General features: G+C 40.4%; 1 protein-coding gene across 1 annotated transcript in view; it reads right to left on the minus strand.

The window, feature by feature from the left end:
- Positions 1-23,177, minus strand: part of syt7b (synaptotagmin VIIb) — a 106,296-nt gene that overhangs the window by 29,925 nt on the left and 53,194 nt on the right. Inside the window, exons 2-5 of the mRNA XM_034116172.1 lie at positions 14,310-14,413; positions 6,231-6,310; positions 5,069-5,209; positions 1,675-1,869 (exon numbers count right to left, since the gene is read on the minus strand). Coding sequence (XP_033972063.1) covers positions 1,675-1,869; positions 5,069-5,209; positions 6,231-6,310; positions 14,310-14,413 — 520 coding nt within the window. The remainder of the gene's footprint in view (positions 1-1,674; positions 1,870-5,068; positions 5,210-6,230; positions 6,311-14,309; positions 14,414-23,177) is intronic.

Consider the following 23,177-nt stretch of genomic DNA (forward strand, 5'->3'; position numbering starts at 1 on the left):
TTTGAGTTTAAATGAACTGAACATCTTAAGGTGTCTAAGTTGTGCATTTTTAAGCTAACCTTGCAACAATGTTTTTTTTACAGTGGCCATATACGTTTCAATTTTCACAAGATCACTTTTCCCTCCACATGATGAAGTGTTGCACCTGAGAAATCAAGAGACTTGTCATGTGCCATGAGAAATTATGGATAAAGGTGAAATGAAATGTTTATGCATTAAAGCGTAACAAAACATGACAAAGAAACTGTTATTGGAACAAACACTGGAGCTATGGTAGCTTAGAGTGTACATATGAAAAATAAAGAATAACAGACTGATGGCACATTTACGTAGCACATTATCTCTGGGTCCAACAAACATGTTATAACTGACATTATGATAAATCAATACATCTGGCTAGATTCATGGTGGCATTAGGCCAGACAGCTGGGAGCCAGGCCATGTGTTAATACATTTTGCCAGTTTGTTCAGTGACGTCAATTTGGCAAAGACAAAGAATTTGAAGACTCTACAACAAAGAGTTCTTTCTTGACAATGATTTCCTCGACTATTATTTTTCCTGAGCTTTCAGGTGTTCATTGTTATTGTCTTCTGCGCCTGTAAAGCCCCCCGCAGCAGTCATTCATATTCCCTGAGCATGAGCCCTCTTTATCTGCTGTATTCTATTACTGACTTAGAGGGTTACTTTCACAATTCTTCTTGCTTGAAAGTCAATTAAGATGACTATAAACCTTGAATGATTTTGTAATTAACGAAAATTGAGGAGGGTGAAGAACAAGGAGACAGAGTCAGAGCGAGAAAGAAAGAAAGAAAGAAAGGAAAAAAAGACAACAGTGAAGAGTGAACTAAGGAGTGGGAGACAGAGACGGGGAGGTGGAGAGGTAAATGCCCCAAAAATAGAAACCAATTCCAGAGGAGAAATGGAAATACAGGTAGATCTGAAAGGAGGAGTGACAGCAGTGTAGAATTCTACAATTCAAATTCAAGTCCAAAAAGTATTTTGCAAGTCTAATTGTCATGTTGCCACGTACTGTATACTATGAGATCTATTTGAAACTTCGTGGAAACAGTCAAACATGACAAATTATTCATTAATTATGCATTTAAGCAAATTATAATGTCTATTAATATAAAAATCTGAAGGCAGTTTTGCTTTCTTGTTTCTAATAAATGTGCTCCATCATATCAATGACGCACATTAGTATTGGAGGGCTTAAGAGCCTGTTTGATTATCAGGGCTACCTGTCTTATATAAAAATATTGTATTTATTCGTCTCTTGAATGTGCAAAAAATATGCAGTATACTTGAGGTGAGGATGCACTTTGTCTGAGAGTGTCCTACAATCAGCTGTTGGATGGTTGGCAGCTGACATAAACATTGTGTTTCTGAGTGACGAAGCTCTCTGTACTCAAGAGACTTGAACCTTCAGTTACTCATCATCACAGGAACACTCTGCAAAGCAGCTGGCTTCTCTTTCTGGCCCGTCCTTACATCATCTTCATCCCTTTGGTGTCCGAAACAGCTTCTGTTGATGTCCATCTTTGAGTAGACATGCAACTACGCTGTTCACCATGTTTCAAAAGACTCTCACTCTTCCTTGATATCCACACCATGCTGTTGCTGTGACCCCTGTAGCCCCTCATGCGTGCCCCCTGTCACCATGCGCCACTCACTTGCTAAACCGTAGGCCTCCGGCATGCATGTGGCTCTGGATGGTCTGCCAGCGCCCGGCCTTGCTTCCCCCCGTCAACATGCTCCGAATGCTGTCACTGCGACTGGGCCCCGCCCCAGAGCAAGCACCAACCCCGCTGTCACTGGCCCCCGGCGAGGGTCCAGCACCGCCATGCCCACCCTTATCCCCGGCCCCACTGGGAGGAAAAGTGGGCCGGATCAGAGACAAAGAAACACGGACAGACAGACAGAAGGAAAAGACCAGGATACAAAGCAGAGAGACAGACGGACAGACGGGAGACAGACGCACAGACGAACAGAGCCGAGAGCAAAAGAACCATCAGTAACGTTATTCAAACTGGTGAGTGAGACACTTTGGGAGCCACAAGTGTCCAGTAAACAAAACCAATAGCACTAGCTGCTGCCGGTCAGCAAGACCTTCATTAAAACAGCCGTGAAGAGGTCTGGGCTGAGATTTACTGTGCAGTGAGTAAATTGGAGAACACAGTTCACAGTTTCTGTGGATACTTGACTGAGAGAAAAACACTTCTTCCATACTACATCAGCTCTGTTCAACACTGCAAAAATGTGATGGCCAATGGTTTACTTGCTTTTATATAAGGAGACAATTTGCAATGCTCAATGCACTCGTATAGTGCAAAATATGAACACATATTTTGAATAAATTGCTAAATAACTAATTTCACAAATAAATCTGTTATTTAAAATATATGGGAGATGCTAAACAGGCCCCATAGTTACAAGGATTTGGAGAGGGAGCAGGTTGGCATTATTTCAACACACATAGGGGACAGCAATGACCAACCCCTCTGCTCCTGCACACATAGCTGAGCAACAACACAGCTGCACCTTCAGATTTTGACATGCTGTTAAGACAACACTTTAACTCTTATTTCACAGTGACTCACCTGAGGCCATTTATCTAGAGGGTTTATGTAAAACCTATTGATAGTAAAATCATGCCACCCAACCCACCCAAGGCTGACCTCGACGTAAAGACGTCACAGAGACGAGAACAGACAGAACGTCGACTTCAGTACAAGGACATTCCACTGCGTGAGGACATGTTACACAGCTGAATAACAAGACAATGTCTTCAACAACATTTAGACAAGTGTGGGCGGACGGTAAAATGAATGATTTCTCACTGAACAGTTAGATATTTTCCATTTACCCTTGCTGCTGTTAGCCATACTACTCTCACACACGATATATCAGTTCTGAAAGCTCTCCCATGATTTATTTCTCAGCTGCACGTCTATTACCTTTGGAGCAAAAATGCTACTGCACACAAACTACACTATACATGTCATTTTGTTTTCTGTTTATAAACCTCTGTATAAGTTTGGCTTGTTGCTTTTTTGGTGAGTTAGTAAGAAGAATTACAGGAAAAACGACTGATCTGATTTTCATTAAACTAGTAGCCCAGGCCGCAGCAGAATCCATTACTTTTTGGAATGAATCCAAATCACAGGGCCGATACAATATTTGTATGGAAATGGCCTTGGCGGAGTTCGGTGCTCTTCAAATGCACTTCTAGACTTTTGTTGCCGTTTTATTTGGTTTTAAAATGTTTTTCTAATGCATTTCTTCACGTGTATGCAATTACTTTGAATTAGCTGAGTTTTTAAAAGGTGACAAACAAACAAAGCTACATAAAAGCATAATTATCTCCACAGTCAGAAAGATAATTAAATAGTTGACTCATTGATCTGCTATCAGAATGCTATCTCAGAAATGGAATTATAATTAGCCCATTAAATGCCACTCAAATATAAATAATCTGAATAACGTAATGCTCACTGATTGTTCAATAATTTCAACATCTCTGCACAGAGTAATTGATTACCTTGTGGTTTTGAAAGAGTCAAGAGAGTTGTAATTAGAGAGGATGAGAATGAACAGGTTGACTGAATTCCTCAGTGATGTGTGATATGCATCTAGATGATGAAATAGAGGTTCATATGAAAGAGACACTTAATCGCTGTACTGTACACACAAGGATGGTGTCACTATTTTTAGAATAGTGCTCAATAGAGCCGACCCAGGAGGGCTATCAGGCAGCCTTGAAGCACTTACAGTACTATGAGTGATGGTGAGAGTAGTGCCAACAAATGAGTAGAGAACACAGAGCAAGTGGAGAGAGAAGTGAGGGGAGAAAAACAAACACACAACTTTACACAAAAACAACAGTGAAAAGAACAGAAACTACCCCATTAAAGAAACAGTTGAACATTTTGGGAAATATGCTCTTATGTTTTTTGGCAGTCAAATCATAGACCCGTCTGCTCGGAGAAAAACAGATAAAATATGAATCGTGTATAAAAATAAAGCACATCTACCTTATATTTAAACAAACCAGACGTGGTGTTGCTTATCTTATCTAACTCACTGCCAGAGAACAAATAGGCATATTTCCAAAAATGTCGAACAATTCCTGATAACTAACCCGTTAAAAAACAAGACATTTAAAAAAATCCACATCACTCAACCGTTTGTTGAAACTCTAGTGGCTTAGGCAAGTATACATTTGAGTCAAACAGATTTGAATAATTGGGGTAAAGAGGCTGGGAGGTATAATAAAGGGGAAAGTTTTAGGTGAGACGTGCTCTCTGAGGGTTGTCCGTCTCCATGGTAACACTCCATGGGCTGCAGGTGAGAGTAAAGAGGGTCTGATGAGGCGAGCAGGGCTGCAGGGAACGGGGCTGTCAAACCTTTGTGCATTAATAATATTTCCCAGATTAGATGTTGTGTGTTTTAAAATCTAACTGTAACAAATGGGTCTCCAACATTCATTTGATTCTCTCTGTAATCCTCTAAATACAATCCTGAATTAAAGCCTGTTTTCAGATATGATTTATCCATTAATTTGATACAGCTGTCAGCAGACAGATCCTTTAGAAAATGGTTGTCATTTCTGTCAATGTTAGGGCAGCCCTAGGAATCACAGCAATATTGAGGGATGGAGCTGCATGGCCAGCAGTGCATACTAAACACCCCCACGCTGCCGACACGCCTGAAAGCAACACATGAGGATTACCAGGGATGAGAGGAGACTTCGGTTAAGAGACATGTGGCCAGACAGTGTTACAAAAAGAGGATTTCTGCTCCCCTTAAGGGTATTTAATGTGGCCTTTTCACTGCTCAAAGTGATATATTGATCAACCTTCGCCTTTGATTTGTCAAAAACGTATGCACACAAGTATCTGAATTAAAAAATGTTTGTTTTTTTTTTGTGTGCCAATATTGCCTGATTGTTTTATGTTAACTGGTTATATAGCTTTGTGGGAGTTTTCCACAAGTGCACACAAGCCCCTGTTCATTACAGCCCTGCCCAGATTGAGGGGTCCCTTACCAGCCATGACTGAGACTCACTTGGGCGTGAGGCGAGGGTCTCCGTAGGGGGCATAGGGAGACATGTTTAAGAGGAACTCCTTGGGCGGGTAGGAGCTCCACCTCTGTTGCACGTTGCTGCTGTCATTGTTATTCCAAAAGTCTCTGTCCATGTCATTGTGGCTGGAAAAAGAGAGGAAGCAATCAAATAAAGTTATAAAGAAAACACCACAGATGAAAAGAGTGCTGAGAAAAAGAAATCATAGAAAGAGCAAAAAGTTATAACACTGTCTCATAAATCTAAAGGTCATGGAGATAATCTTAATAGATAGGAAAATGTGATAATGTCAATGTCTATAAAGTTACATTCTAAAACAGGGCACAGTTCTCTAAACATAGATACTGATGAATATAAGGTGAGTCTAATAATATATAGCTTGAACGGTTCCACGGGATAGATGGAAGGTTTAAGATCAGTCTGTTGTCATTTGCTCGGCCAAACTCTTACAGCATGGAAAATAATACCACTTTAATTTAGAAAGAAGAATTGACCTACAGGTTAATCACTCTGTCATAGACGAGGAAACAAATGAACCAGAGGACACAGAAAGGTCATTATGGAGAAAAAACAACAGGTAAGTGAAAAGAACATGAATTGCATATGAGCTGAGGTCAAACGTAACAGAAAGTAAAAAAGTAACAAATGACTGACAAATTGTAACGTTTGTCCTTAAATGAACACGCTTCAGCACATCTAATTTAAATAATGACAATAACAGTTCACTTAACCACTCATCTCAAAAAGACAGCGTTGTGAATTAATTTCTTAAATTAGATGTTTTTAAGTTACAGTTTTAGATAAGACTATTGTTCTTTGTGTTTTTTCAGTTATGCTTGTATATTTCCAACTGAATAAAATAAATGCTGTGAAGAAGTTTAGCTTATTTATCTACAATCCAGTGTTTGAGTTATACAAACAGAATATACGAGTAACCTTTTCAACTGTTTTCTGAACAGAATGTATTCAACTCCTTTGATAAATTAGACATTTTTAACAATGTCTTGAGGGCATCATTTCACGGCGGACATTTCAGACCGTGTTACAAGATTAGCTTTCCAATCAAAACCGGCTGTTAAAATGCGATACTATCACCACATTGTAGATGATTTCCATATGCTTCCATCCAAACCCTCTGACACCTACTTGATGGCTTTATTTTCCCCTCGACCTCTCACAGAATCTGGAGAACTGGCGGCCTCCACCCCAGGCTTATTCCTCTTCCCCTGCGGAAAAACAAGAGGCAGACAGAGACAGAGCCACGGTTTGATCGTTTACCAAAGCATTTTTGTAAGTGAAGTGCACATTACAGAGGCTTTGGAACAGCATCAGGTCCAAAACATGTTGTGAAAATATGATAAACGAGGGAAGAGCAGCAATTGGTCTGATGCCAGGGCCTGCTTCTGAGGATCAAATCATGACGAGGGACCACTTAACTTCAATGAGATGCAAAAACAAAGAGGTCTTCACACACGAACAATGACAATGTACATGCTTTTTACACAATGCACCATCTAGGCCGTACATCAGACACAGTAATACTCTGTGATACAAACTGTATCTACACAGGATTTGTATAAATGTAATGAAAATATAAATCTCGAAGACATATAAAACTAAATATGTGTTAAATTCAATGAAATGTAGAGCCCTCTCTGTTGCAATGGTTGGAAAAAAGCTGCCATTAAAAGGGGGTATTATTACCACTGTTAAGGCTGGAGTTATATTCATATTTATGCGTTAGGGGGTTGAAGCATAGCTACAGTTCCTAGAGATGCTGTAGCTACATCCCTGCAGCTGTTGTACTCCTAAAAAATGTAACTACATGTCAGTACTAAAGCAGCTACGGTGATGCACCTTTAAGGCCAAAAGAACAGTGTTTGGTGAGCTTGGGCTGCTTGTGTTTTCTCCTATAAGTCTCCTATGCCGCAGGAGATTGTGTAGACCTCATTAAAGAAGTAGAAGAGGTAGTCTTCTTCTTTTCAGTATAACACACCAAAGCAATCTCTCAACTGCAAATCTTCTGCTTACAACAATTGTTGCTCTCCATCACAGTGAAAAACACGATTTCAACATAATTACTGCGGGGTGTAGAATTGCGATACAGCCTTCATGTACGATACATCCATCTATAGGGTAGTGCTGCGCTGTTGTTATCAAAAGGTCAAATCTTACACTGAACTACATATCACAATGCCGTGGCCACGATAGTAAAACTAAAACACACCGAACAAGATATAGATAACTTTACAGATATTCTCCCCAAAGCAGACAATACCAAACTCTGAACCTGAGGAACAGGGTCATTTGGAAGAGGAAATAGGAAGCATGTAAATTGTATACATTGCTTTTGCAGTCTGGTATACAGCCTATTTGACTCACTCTGTGCACAGTGTTACCACATAACGGATAGTGCTTTCAGCAGAGCAATATACACTAGTTACAGTTATTGAGCTTTACGTTTTATTGAACTCTACATTTATTCTACTCTTGAGGGTGATAACACTGAGCTCTCTTCAGCTGAGTCACAGAGACCCTCTACTCTTACATAATATGTTCCATTGTAACCTCAGCCAGGCAACAAGGACATAAAGAGCACATATGCCGTTAAAGCTACTAAATAGAGTGGTGCCGGGATGATGTATTTTTGTAGGCCGACGCGGAAGTAAGCTGCGCATGGGTTCCCTCGACAAAAAAGCAATGTGATTTCTCCATATTGTAAAAAATAAGATCTGTGGAAAACAAACCTGTTTGATAAATGCAAGTCTTGTTCAGCCGGATAATATCCACATGTCTACCCTAATTTTTTATCATAAATCTAATCGCCAGAAGCAAAATGCTAACGTTATGCTATAAACGAACTACAGCAGGGTCGCACAACTTCAACGTCACGCCAACGATCGATATTCAAAAATACACATTCAAAATTGTACAAGTTGAAGCGTTTGTTTTTAACAGTTTACAAGAGCGCAGGTACTTGCTTTCAAGCAGAACAGGGAAAACAAACTTAGCGGGAGTGTTTATGTGTTCGGCGTAATGACGTACAACGGCCTCGACAACTTCTGTAGTCCTATTCAGCCACTTGTTAACAACCATCGTTTTTCAGACACGTAAACTGTTCAAAAATCACCAGTGGGGTCACTGCTGATGTATTTAATGTCGTAGAACAAAACGTGATCCGTCTCTTAAATTTGTGTCAACCACAGACCTTATTTCCAGCTATTTTCCTAAATCTATGGAGAAATCCCATTGACTCTGAGACGAGGGAACCTGTAGTGGTAAAATGCTAACTCACTTCCGGGTTTTAGGACTTGTTCCTGCACCACTCTATTGAAAAGACAGTTCATTTTCTCAAAGTGTTGTCAATTTAAGTTTTAATCATATTCTAGGAAACCTCACTTTGGACTTGATAATGTTTGGAGAGCTCAGCTACATTACCATCTGCTGCTGCAGATAATTATCATCAACTTGACTGAGTTGTAATCTAATCCCATATGCCATATTTTGACAAAATATGCAGTACTTTTAATGACTCCTCCATATTAGTTATTAAGAAAACTGCAAAATAGTCAAGGACTGTTACGAGTATGCGCCTGGAAGACAAACTGCAGTATAGGAACTTTTTAATGAGTTTTACACTATTTTAAAGTCTTGCAGAAGAGAAACAATTGGTGTTGTATTTCTGCTCATCAATCTAACCCCTTTACTCTTCCTGAAAATGGATGTCAACACACTCTACAGAAGCAGCTACAAATAAGATCTTGCCAACAGCTCAAAAGAAGAGGACAGTAGAAGGCATGATGATGCTAAATAATTGATTAAATCTGCCATTAAATGTTAATTGTGAATATGTAAAGGACCCAAGAAGAAGAAAGAAACCCTGTTTTTTTATTAATAGTCTTATACAAGGTTCCTGTTCTGCTGTCTGCTACCAGTATCTGCTGGTGTGTACACGACACAGGTGGCCATTTTATAGTGCAGCCACTTTTATCCCCTTTTTTTCACAAAACAGCGTTTACCTTTTCTTGCGATGTAGGGGGTTTAGCCCCTGGAACACTAAGCTAGGAGCACTAAGTACTATGCTCTGTGGTGCGCAGTGCCATCTTCTACAGTATATCTGTTTCATGTCACATGCTGTAACTGCTTAATATTCACACGTACGGGCTATTTTTAGTCCTCAGTTCACCTGACCTGCATGTCTTGGGACTGCAGGAAGCTGGAGAGACCATTACAGGGAGAATATGCTTGTTTAAAGCCCCAGCTGGGCGGCCACTGGGTTCAAACTGAGGTGACATGGGGTGTTGTGTGATGGCTCTAACCTATGCAGCCATGTGGGAGACAACAGTAAGTCTCAAAACAAGGACACTGACATCATCATTTGCTAAACTGGATTTCTGCTCCTTACATTATTTATGTTAGTGGAAAATATTCACAGACCTGACGCTGTGTTCAGATTTGCTAATGAAAAAGAATAAAACCAATCACGGGCACTTCATCCATGACACCTTATAGAAATAAGAGTGTAAACCATGTTATACGAATGAGATCTTTACAGGTGCCTTGACCAAAGAGGTTTAACAGAACCTGTTTAAAATGCTCTGGGTGGAATCAGGTGTAGTTTATAGTTTTCGAACACCTTAACAGATAAAACAGGTCAATAGTCAGAGTTGTTCCCCATGACAAAGATTTTTTCCCAATAGAGACAATCGTCCTAATTTACATGGCGTATATCCGACAAGCGATATTTGCTTCTTTGCTTCACAATAGGCTTTGTTCACGTTTTCCATTTTCGTTTATTTCTGATCAACCACCTCTGTTGTTAAGGTTTGTTAACGTTTAAACTAAAACTAAAAATGGTTATCATTAATTTTACCAACAGGAACACAAACAGACAGAAGTTTGTTTTAGGCGTTTCATTTAACTACCATTGGTGAGTTTCTTTCTGACGAGCCCCTCTGTGCTTGTTCCTGACTTCATTTTCAGCTCCTGCCCTTCTAATTTAAAAAAGACTTGCATTCCTGAAAATGGAAAACAAATGTGTATTTCTGATGCTGATGTTTATTCTTTACGTGACTGACTTTCTTATGAGAACTTGATTGAGGATTTCTTTGTATTTTGTAGTTTGGAAATGTGTTGCTCAATTTTAAACACGATGATGAATGCAATACAAAACAGGATTTTAAGCAGCCTGGAGGCTTTCAGACACAGCAGCACCCTGAATGTTTATCTGAATGCAGCTTTCAGTGTCCAACACACAGCAGCCTCTTTATTATTCTACTGTATCTCTCTATAATGCATCCACAATACACTCTATTATTTATCATGTCACATCTCGTGTGTCCAGCTCGGCACAAACATTTTCAAAAAGAGAGAGAAGCTTTAGGCCTGACTTAATCTGTACCTATACTCCACCACTACACTTTAAACAAACACATATTGTACAGTGCATACACACAGGACACAACAATATTAGATTCAGGGACTCGGGAGAAGGTAGATTTCTAGCAGTGAAGAATATGCTATTGAGTGCAGCTCATCTATCATTAAACAGAATCATAATATCTTGAGGGAGGCTGGAGAGGAGAGTGTGGAGAAGTTACAATGTGGAGCGAGTGTGGGTGGATGTGAGAAACAGAAAGGAAGATACAGGGAATAAGCAGGAGTAAGACGACGGAGCAGAAGGGCAAGTGAGAGAACATTAAGAGGTTAGAGCAGATTTGAACAGCGCAGAATAAGAGGATGCCATGGGAACTTAAAGATGCCATATGACATGTACTGGAGTTGTAACAGGGTCAGAGCGGTGTGGTTCTGCTGTCATCATATTTATCTCACACCTGGATTGATCTCACACCTGGATTTTCAACAGCGACCAGCATCCCCTTCTCCTCCTGCCCTCCTGTCTGTTTGCCTTTCTGCCTCTGCTCTCCCTTCCCTCCTCTTCCCACTCTCCTCCCACTTCAACTCCCATGAAACAACCAATGGCATGAGACCAGTTCCAGACAGCTTCATCTCTGCTTGAGCGAGCGCTTTCATATGAATCTTTTTCTTTTTTTGGCCCAGAAACATACTATTCATATTGATGTGATTCATCAGAGGAACACTTTAACAAACACACACAACACATGACTGAAGCCTATCTCCAAGAAATGATGTTAACCACGTTGATGTTCATTGATTCACATTCAGGAGCTTCCACGCACCGACACAGATATCTGATATAAAAGTTTATTACTCACAAAGATAAAACATAGTCTTACGGGCCGTCTCCACAGCAGCGTTAAAAAATCTTGAAACGCTTCTGCCCATTCACTTTGAATGGGGTGACGTCACTTTCCCTCACTTTTCGCCGAAATGCATTGTGGGCAGGCGAGCGGAGATTCTCAGGATTTTCAAGATTCAAAGTTGAACAATGTTCAACTTTTGAAGCTGAGGTGGAAGCGTCAGCCAATCAAATCCCGTGTACGCAAATCTGGCAGTTCAAGCTCTAACCAATCAAACGGCGTGTATGCTGGGAGAGACATACCGCAGGTCATTTCCTCATATTCCAAAAAATGGAGGAGAAATTAGCGGTAGCGAATCAATCACCCGGTGCTTTATGACCAGACCTACCGGGATATAAACCGGAGGAGCCAGGCATGGAGGGAGGTGGCAGAGACAGTGGTATGTTTTCGCCTGTTTTGGGGAGTTTATATCCAGTTTACTTCGGGCTTTTTGGCTTCGTATGTCGCGGGCGGGAGATTCATGTGATTGGTTGATCGCAAAAAAATCCCCAAGCCTCAGATACGCCCACCTCCAAGATTTTTTTAACGCTGCTGTGGAGACGGTCCGTTACAGGTAGGGTAGGTAATTCACTTCAGAAACACTTTTTGTTATATTCCATGGAATGCTCTTAACATCCCGATAGCAATGAATATATTAAATGCTTTGACAATAAATACATACAAAAATGTCATCTGTGGAAGCCGTAATACTGTAAAAAGCACGACCAATCATTTTAGCCGGCCCGGCTAAAATAACTGGATGGCCTACCTGCCTGTCAGCCTTCCATCTGTGCACAAACTTATCTCGTGCCCCCATTGGTCATGTGCGCGTCCGTGTGTGTTGGAGGAGGGGCTCTGTAAGGAAGTGGCAGATTTTTTTCGGCTGCGTAGTTTCAAATTCTAGCACACTCGAGCTAGTTTCTCCATTCTTACCTACCCTACCTTTAATATGTGTTACTGCTGTTGTTGGGGAACAGAGTCAGAGTCACACTCTCACATTCTGCGAGGGCCCCCGTAGTGTGATAATACATTTGATATTTTCGGGTTTTCCACTGTTGGTTGGACAGAATAAGATGCAAATCAAACCAAAGCAAGCAATATGAAAACTGCCAGCTCAGGCTCAGGTTGGGAAATCGTCATGAACATGTCTTTACTATTTTACAGGCTAAACGAATCAAGAAAATAATCGTGCACGGCAAAAATGATCATTAGTTCCTCATTACCAACCTTTTGATATTCTCACTTCTGGCATACTGCTTCTTTTTATTACCTGTTGGTGTATATTTATTCAAGCTTTAGGAGTGCAAGACACAAAACAAACAAAAAACATAATAATAATAAATATGCAAGATGAAAAAAAAGACAAGGACACAAAGGAAAGACTACAGTGGCAGCGGAGAGAGGAGAGGGACGACCGTAGAAAACGAGAACCTGTGACATTCTGACAAGGACATAGGATCTATATGTCCTTGTCAGAATGTCACAGGTTTTTTTATCTAAGTGACAAAAGGACGAATCCAAAGCAGACTATTCGGTATACAAGGTGGAGGGTGACACAAAAACAAAGACGGAGACATAGATAACATGAAGGCAAAACAAAGATAAGAAATGGGCTTGATAGAGGTTCAGGAGGATCTGTTACTTCAAAGCAATGAAAGCTATTTAGATTATAAGTAGCACTTAACATACTCTTTAGGTCTAGCAGCATGAATGTTAGTTAGACTTGAAAATTAGATCATTTCGCTTTTCCGGTTTCTTTTGAAAAGCCCAGTTAATTCTCAGCCTATGTATGTTGATCCACTGCTGTGCTGCGGCGACTCTTCAAACCCAGAGACAGACAGAGATGAGAGAACGGGACCAAAGGGAGGCGAGCGGGAACAGAGCAGGACCGAGTGTGGGAAATGCCAACGGATCAAAATGTATAGGAGAAATTACAGCTGCTCCAGCAGCAGCCAATAGCTCAGAGTGATGCTCATTAGCATATGAATCATTAGCATGGGGCTTGAGGCTGGAGGCAAGCAGCCATGATGCACAAAGCTCAGAGCGCACAAAGCCATGTTTACAGAGAGCACTAAGGTCTCTGAACATGTTTGCTGTCATGGCCAAACATGAAGCATTTCTCGTGCTCCTTTGCCACAGAGCAAAGAAAGCAAAACACTTTTTAACAATAACACATGGCACACTGTAGACATTCAATTCAAGGTCACAGTGTCATCAAAAGAAAACCTGACTGCCCACACAACTGCGGTTCATATTCAATGAAATAGTTTTCAGAAATATGTTCCACTATAAATTGTAAGGTGGATGAAGAAGGCTTTCATGAGAGCCATTATTTCTGCTCTCATTAGGCTGGGTAACGAACCGTAATACGTTTTTTATACACAACTGCAATGTTTATGTGTAACACTGAGCATCGAAACCTTCAAAGTACCGAAGCTGAAATTGAATGTTTAATAACTATTTGATCTAACAGATCCGGATTGAAATCACATGTTTTCTAATTTTCAACACATTTTTATTTGGGCAAAGTTTTAAATATAACATACAGACCATCGGGATACATGCAGATCCCAATTTTGTAAAGTGAACTCAAAAATATATGAATTAAGAAACATCTGCATAATGGGTTGAGCTTGTTTATCACTAGTTAGAGTCAATCAAAAATATTGTTATTATTTTGTAAAAACGATTCAATAAAACAAAAGAATAAGAATTTTGTGTTAACATGAAAAAAACTAGGCTAAAAATTATTCATTAAAATTAATTCGCTCTTTATTGCAGCTGTGTTGTATGAAATACTTCTGTTCCTGTCCAACACAGTCAAAAACAGACACAAGCTTGGTCATGCAAAATTCCCAAATGCCTTGTGGTTTACAACAGGGCCTTGGCTCATTTGAATAACTATCTAAAAACATTTCAAATAAATGTCAATATTTAGAAGTGAATAATGAGCAGTGTAACTTACCAGTTTCCTTTGACACCAGGTGCAGACGCCACATAGAGCCACCAGCCAAACGGCACATACTACAGATGCAACAGACACCAGGAACACACTGAGAGACACCGAGCCTGAGGGAGAGAGACACAGAGAGGAGGGTATTAGTGCATTTATTATAACACTTGCCCTGTTGGGTCTCCTGAGATTCAAAGACCAAATTCGAAGTGGTTGTTGGAGTATAAATACGTAGTGTGAGAAAACGCCCCGTTTCAGTGGAGAATGTACTGTATAATCATAACCATGCATTGTAATGTGGCTTCCTTCCCCTCTCCATTTATCCTTGTCATTTGGCATCCGTCATCAGTAAGACACAAAGATAAATGTAACGGGAGTGGGAGGGAAGTGACATGGAGGCACTGAAACTGCTTCATGCTCATGTTCCCTGCATGTATCAATAGGAGATGTGCACATGTCAGGAAGAGATAATATCATGGGGCCAGAAGCCGTGCAATTACTAGCTTCCGTTTTCTCTCTTCTATCTTGTAAATCCTTCAGCAACTCTGTTTGCGTCTTGACAGATGAAAACTTCTTCCACAGCCTTCTATTCCTCAACTCTAAGTCTTTCAATTACCGCCTCTCAACAATGCCGTTCATTCAGTTTCAGCCGCCTTGTCTGCCAAGTCATTCAAAATGCAAAAGCACGCTGGCAAAACACTATCTGCAAACATTGAGCTCATAACTCTGCTACATCCTTTTTCTCAACACAACAGGAGATATTTTCTCTAAGCCTCTTTCTACGTGAAACATTTATCCCACTGCTGATTCTTTCCTTATCCCTTCATTTCACTTTCCATCTTTGCCTGAGCATGTAAAACATTTATACGTTTCTTTCCATGCCAACATCAGAGGAAGTGGATTAGCTAAGCCAATTTAATCATCCTGATCCACCTTCTTTCTACACATTTTATAAGCTTCCTTTCTACGTCTCTTTCAGCTGCATTAGGCACCTTTTGAACAAAGTGAGTCTGTTATTATTTAGTAACATTAGTATTCCTACAAGTCATCACTAATAACAAACAAAAGGTCACTAAACCTCTCTAAAAGCTCAGGGGGCTTTTTCAAGTTTCAAGTTTAACAAATGCAAGCATACCAATTATTACAGGGCATTATTGAGTTGGGTTAAAACAATGTTCACTTGGAGGCTCTCTGGTTTGTCGCATGGCTGCCCATCTCTCTTTTTTCCATACTTTTATTTCTACCTACTTTAAACTTATTGATTACTTTCAGTATTAAGGGATTCAATGCCCAACAATGCTTGAGGGAAAAATCAGTGCCAACTTCGGTTTAGTTCTTTAGTTTAAAAAAAAGGGGAAAAAAGGATATCAGAAGAAGGTTACTTGAATAAAAGTTTAAAATGAACTGCCTGAGGCTCATGGCATTGAATAAATATACTTCGAGGGCTGTTTAGAAATTGATTTTTCTTGTTGTTCACAAAGATAATTAACCACAAGGCTGCCTGGTACAACCTTATATTGAATCTGTCCTTGTATGTCTCCAACAGGCTCATCCAGCTTACATTTATGCAAGGTTTTTATCCTTGCATTTAGCCGTTTGAATGCCTCCACTTATTAAAGTGTCAGCTCCTCTTTACCAACCAGCCTCACCCAAATTAAATTATATTTGCCCGTTAAATCAAGTATCTATTTTTAAATGGTGAGTTATTAGACATGGCAGAATATGGTGTTGGTTTGATTATAGGGTTCAATTTGTTCTCGCTCTGAGCCTTTCAGTCTGACAGCAGAGAAAGTGTTGTGGTAACATCACTTTCAAAAGCGTTTTAATGCTTTACAGATAAGTGTTCTCAATCTTACGGGTGTTTCCTTGACAATTTGGAGCAACACAGAGAAAAAAACTGAAAGTAATATCAGTTGAAACACAGCTAAAGATGCTGAAATACACACTGCAGCTGGAGAGAACAAAAGCAGGAGGAAAGACAATGAATTTCCTTTTAAAACGGCCAGACCTCTGTGTGTGGACACAGAGCTCACTTGGTATCAGCAGGGGGACACGATCATTGTCCACAAGCAAATCAAAAATGATAAAACATATGTAGTAACAAAGTTTAACAAGGCAGTCATGATTGTCACTGTTCAGTTCATTGGTTCAAGTTGAAGATGTTTTGTCATATGAACGTGATAGATTAGCTGCTCGAGACGTGTTTGTTGCACAGTCATTTCAAAATGAACTCCAGGACCTACATGATGAAAACAACAAAAGTTACCAATTCGACCAATCCTAGACAGTATTAATTATAATAAAACCAAATTTGCTACTGAAAAATCAGCTGCACAATCTTACAGCCTCAACATCCAATTGAGAATGTATATTTTCTGGAACAGTCACAAGTTAAAGCTCTACATTTCAGCACCATGGACAGAGTCCCTCCCCACTGGCCCTTTACCCGCAGGCTAAATTGAGACCTGATGGACAAACTGGCCTGAGCTGGTACAAATAAAGCTAACGTGCATGATTGTTTTGCGGGTTCCTAATTTAGGTTGTATTCAACTGCAAGAATGAGTTTGTATCTCCCTCATTTTGCCTTCTTTGGATCATGTTCCCAGTTTCCTGTCCCATAGATATTCCATCGACAGTACATATGGGGGTAATCTGGGTGCACTTAGAGATCTGAATACACAGTTGTAGATTCTCATTCACATTCCCAAATTGCACAAAGAGATAAGATGCACTTACTAAACTCTCAGCAAACACATTTGCAAAAGTAACGCCCCAATTCCTAGAGAGAAACCTCATTTAGAGTCACATCTTTTAACCCTGCTCTGTGGTTCAGCTCTCACTGTACTACAACAACATCATTTGTTTTGTCTCAGCTGCTAGCCCCACAAGGAATATGTATGTAGCGTATCTTGAGAAAAATATCAATGTGAAAGAGTGAGCTCATAACCTCAAAATCCACTACTCCCTCTCACAAAATGAACATCTGTTGCATTAAACTGGCCTCATATGTACTTATCATTATCCACCAGCACCTGAGCTTTTAAAGTACTTTGAAAATGTTATTAGAAACATTACATAACTTGTTTTTTATGCGTCTTACTCATATCTGTATTTGTAGTGAACGTATACATAAAATATAGTACGAGCAAATTCAGTTCGATGGCAAAGCTCCACACCAAAGCGAAGCAGCAAATGGACACATAAATGTTAACAATTCATGACAGAGCATGAACCAAAATGACCTCTGTGCCGAGCAACTGCTCCTCCACTTTAAAGAGAGCCAGCTGAGGTGGTTCGGCCACCTGGGATGAACTCCTCTCTTTGGAGCAACAGTGGCCTCCACTGCCTGCAGGGTGGCCACAGGACAGGATGGACATCTGGCTGCAGGAAGCTGCTCCTCCACTAGCCCAGCTGGGTTGGAACTGAATGAGACGTAATCTAGATCAATCAAGCAGCTGATGGCTGACATTAGATGTCACTCATCAGCCTCATCCCTGTTGCTTCAGTTTAGCTGCAGTGGCCTTTGATTTGTTGGTGGTTTTAGTTTCTACTTCAGTGATCATGAATTAAAATGTTCATGAAGATACTGATGTTTTTTCCAAAGATTGTATCGGAATTTACACAATAATTTAGTTAGTTATTGTGTTGAGTATAAACACAAATACATATTACACACACAACAACAAGCACTCAAGGTCGACTTAATAGTTTTTGACACAACTTTCAGCCAAATCACATTTGCTCAGCTGTCATTGAGATTGAGATTCAAAAATCAGAGGCCCCTATAGGATTTCATCCACAGCTTGTCTCAAACATGTTGGTTTAAAGTTCCCACTATATGGCTCTATTGATTCTGAATTATAACGTGTCTGCTCTGAGATCTGTGATGAAACTTGTCTTGATAACAAAATAATGATAATAATAATAACATTAATAAAGAGTAGTTGACATGCTCTACTGCTGTTATGATGTAATGTCAGCTCGCGAAAGGTTAAATAAATGAGGATTCAATTACCTCCAGCTTGAGCACTGTGCTGTGTTTGGTATCACACTGGGCACCTCCCATGGCTGCCAGTGTAAACAAGAGACTCTTCAGTACTGCTTCATTCACTCAAACTTTCTCCCTCTCTCGTACTTGTTCACTCTCAGTTATGTACTTTACAGTAACCGCATGAAGTCTAAGATCATTAAGTTAATAATCCCTAAACGTAATGCATCCAGTCATATTCATATTTAATTACAGGCAGCAGTGTGCCATCTCTATATTTTCATATTAATTAAGTTATTCTTGTCGACCACCTTCCTACTTGCAGACTCTTTGCCAACATGCCATTGTTTTCCCTTGTGGTAATTATATCATTTATAAGACAAATTAGAAAAATAACCTTAAAAAGAGTTTCTCTCTTTCTTTCTCTCGATATTTTGAGTAGTTGTTTGAACTCAGCTGGGATCAGATTGTTTACCTTTTCTCAGTCGCCAGACTACGAAGCAGGATTTTCGCTTAGTGGGCTAACTTCAGGGAAAACTCTGGGTTTCCGGTCCTACGACGCTGGTTCTCTTCTTACCGGGCTAGATCTCCATGGTAACTTATGCTGAACGGCTAACCTGCTCCGGAGCAGGTTTGGTTCCAGGACAAGAGATCAACTCAGTGAAAGCACCGCCTGCTGACCAATCAGAGCTCAGTGTGCGGAGTTTAAAGCTATCAAGTCATATTACAGGATAAAGGAAATACAGAAAAACTGCCGTTGCAGGAAAGACGGCCGGCAAAAATCACAGACTGTGTGAACGTGAACATTAATAGAATATCACCTCCCATCTTCAGAGCAATCTGACTATTATAACATTAGCGTTAAGAAAGCTTACTTAAATATCTGCCGATGTGTCCCATTATCATTCATATCACATCATAATATATCATATATTTCCTTATCTGAGTCAGCTTCTTGAGCCGTATCTGGCCGTGCAACACTCACAGTGTCACATAGCCTACTGTATGTAGAAGTATTATTTATGCAACACATTAAGTTGACGAAACACTCGAGTCAAATGTAATTAAAGTCAGATCGTGTCTTAGACGGGGCAGTGATATCATAAACCTGTTAATGTACGGCACGCATTCAAACACTTTTTCTTTTACCAGCTGTATTCACCTTGCAGGTGCAGCTATGTGGCTTTTATCCTGGATAAAGTGTTTAAGTCATGGATGTTTAAAGTTTAACTTCTTCATTATGTCTAATATTATAGTTGACTTTTCATTCAGGAAGTATGACGCTGCGCTGTCAGTGCGCTTGTCCATGTTTGTGATTGGTCGAATGCTCCAAATACCACCCCTATCATGTGAACGCGCACCTAACTAGATAGGACACGGCTGGCTTGAGCGATCCACTTGATAACCCGCGTCGTAGGACCACTTAGCGAGAGCGCGTATGTTTTGGATTAGGCCAACCGGCTAACTCAAACATATCCAGGTTAGGTTGAACCGGCTTTGTAGTACAGGCCTCTGATGTGCCACAAAAATATCACTCTTCTGTGTGGCGTTGTTAGGTGTAAAAAGATTATTGAGGAACGACTTGATTGGCAAACGCAAAACTAGCTAATGTCACAGGATGCGGTATTTCACATTTCCCACGTAGTTAAACACAGTGATACGAATTGGACTGAGAACGTCAGCCCTGTTTGTTTGAGCATTGTATCAGTTTGGGTTATTATTGTTACCTCTGTCGAGCAAACAGTTTCATGGCGTTATCTTATCTCTTCTATGACAAGCTATGGTTAGCTTAGCGTTAGCCATGTTGTTCCTGGAGTGTCACTCCGCCTTACATGTGATAACTTTTTATCAGCGGTTTAAGTTTTCTTCGAAATACAAACTTGAGTTTTCGAAGATAATTCACATAGTTTATGGCGACTACATTAACTGTCTCCTTCAGTGACGTGCGGTGAGTTTCATGGCTGGTGAGGCACTGACTCTTTCAGAGTCAGATTTACAAATATTATATTTTGACCTTAATCGAAATATTCGGTTATTTTCAAAAGCTTTTTTAGTCTGATGCTTCGATTCATTTTAAACAGACCGTTCAACAAAAGGATACCCAAAATCTAAATATTGGATTGTTCTTTCTTAGTAAGATCCCATTTTCATTACAATTGTGGTCTTACCTTGACTTGAAGATGAAGTCCATGCAATCCTTCTGGACAACAATCTCCTGTAGTTTCAAAAGTCTAGTTTGTTGTTTGCGTCTACCATCTCTGCGTAGAATAACAGTAGCAACAAGAACCTGTGGGCTCATGTGCGCCCCCTTCAGTGCGGCAGAGGTTATGGTTATGGGTGTTTCTCAATCGCGAGTAAAGCTGCTGCAGAGCCACTATTTCAAGCATACTACGTCATCGAGTGCCGCCGAAGTACTGTTCCAATCTCCAGCATACTTGGAAATCTACCGAGCCCGGCGTACTCCGTTTGGAGAAATATCGAGGCTGCACATGTGTAGACTCCGCGGTCTTAAAATCCCCACAATGCTTTGCGCATGGACCAATTTCAAAAATCTGTGGCGGAAAATGTAAGGCGGGGCCTATCATATGACGCACACCTGCACACTTGCTAGCCTGTTCCACTCTTTGTTTTCCAAATGTCAGAAAGTATTCTTGACTCGCTTCTGAAGCAAGATGCTCGGCAGACATGTGCTACCAAGCAAGCGTAAGTAAAGCTGCTTCAGAGCCACTATTTCAAGCATACTACGTCATCGAGTGCCGCCGAAGTACTGTTCCAATCTCCAGCATCATTGGAAATCTACTGAGCCCGGCGTACTTCGTAGCGAGAAATTTCGAGGCTGCACATGTGTAGACTTCGCGGTCTTAAAATCCCCACAATGCTTTGCGCACGGACCAATTTCCCCAAATTTGTGGCGGAAGATGTAAGGCGGGGCCTCTCATATGACGCACACCTGCACACTTGCTAGCCTGTTCCACTCTTTGTTTTCCGAATGCCAGGAAGTATTCTTGCCTCGCTTCTGAAGCAAGATGCTCGGCAGACATGTGCTACCAAGCAAGCGTACTCGCGATTGAGAAACACCCAGTAACTGGCTTGAGCGCATTCACAAAATAAGTGCCCGCGCTAAATTAGTGCCCGCGCTCCAGCCAGTTACTGTGGGCTTACGAGAGGCAGAGCACGTCCCTGGCTGCGTCTCAGGTCGGTTATTTTCATTTCCTCGCTCGTCGGTCCTCGGTATCACCGGAAGTTGATTTGTCTGCGCCATCTTGAGTAGCGTCCCATGGCGCTTATTTCTGCCGGAGGTCCGAGGACCGAGGAGCGATAATGGAGGAGCGATAACCGAGGAACCACCAGACCATCCTCCGGTGAAATCCTCAGATACTCTCCCCGCCCCCTTACTGTGTATCGCTCACTGATTGGACGATGCAGCGCATTTTCTTTAGTTGTTTTTCCGTTACATTGGAGTATGACAGGTGAGGCTCTGCCTCCCCTGCCTGCACGTCGCTGGTCTCCTTGAGGAAAAGCACAGACTGCCAACTAACGAAATAAGATGACACTGTGCTGTGGCACAGGCTTAATATTTATGTGTAGATACCCCCAAAGCTTTTTTCTTATTTAAAAGAAGACCTTAACCTAAACTAAGCATTCTTTAATGTGTTAATAAAGGTTAATTAGTTTGTCTGTTTTGCACATCCTCATATTAATATCTTTATACATCCGGCACTAAACTGTTTTATTGTAGAGATCACTTACAGTATCTTCTTGATTTTTTATATTCTATATTTCTATCATTGACCTTCTACTTTCACCCTATGAAAGTATGTACTCTTAATATTTTTTTCATCAAATAACATTATTCAACAAAAATAACATTATTCAACAAAAATAATTCAATAACGTGCTTTAACCACTAGGCGGTGCACACAAGGTACACACAGCATACTAATAATAACTTTGTATTATTAGTGTAGGACACTTATGTATAACATCTGAAGATGTGTAGTTTTATTCATGTTTTTACATAATTTTACAGGATATTGCTATACTATTTCTCATGTTTTACTTCTACACATTAATATCTGATTTGTAAAACATCACAGACAGAAAGGTATATCCGTCATTTAATGGTAAGCTATTGAAATTGTGATTCCATAGATGTGTCTCCCATCACCCAAATCCCCTGACTATTCTCTCAACTCAGTATTTACATTCTTATATTCAAAGAAAATCAGTAATATCTTTAAAAACTACAAGTCCTTTTCTATCATCGTCTGTTTCCGGTATTGTTCCTGTAATGAGTTCACATTTATGCTACATTGAAGGGTGGAATTGACGACACATCTTCAGAAACATAATTTGCTTCAGATATAACTCATAGCAATATTGTAACCATTAAGAAAAGCCAACTGCATTAAAAACCCAGTTAACAAACACTAGGTAAAGTATTTTTCTTCAGTAATTAAGATGTAATTCCAATGTAGACACACCTGGGGTCGCTGTTCTGTCTGTTACGCTGAGCCATGCATTGTCTGGAACGTAAAAGGGACGAAGAAGACAAAGTGAAGTGACGTACTTCCGGTTCAACATGAAAACATTCCCAGTTAAAGTGGACCTATCATGCTATATTTAAATGATATATTGTAGGGCCATACCTATATAAGGTATATTTATACGTTTCTGTTTTCAAAATACCAAACAGATCATGCATTTTAGCCATGCCTCATTTCGCTCTATGTGCTGTTTGCTGTCTACGGGGCTGATTATGTGAGCTGCAGCTGACCACGCCCCCCTGCAGGAGAGGGGAGCCGTGCTCTGATCAAGTCAAGAGGGGGAGAAAAAAAGATCTTCGTCCTCCGTGTTTTATTATATTGTTATAGGCCTATAGAGTCGTTATT

Source organism: Trematomus bernacchii, unplaced genomic scaffold (genome assembly GCF_902827165.1).
Source record: "Trematomus bernacchii unplaced genomic scaffold, fTreBer1.1, whole genome shotgun sequence".
NCBI lineage: Eukaryota > Metazoa > Chordata > Actinopteri > Perciformes > Nototheniidae > Trematomus > Trematomus bernacchii.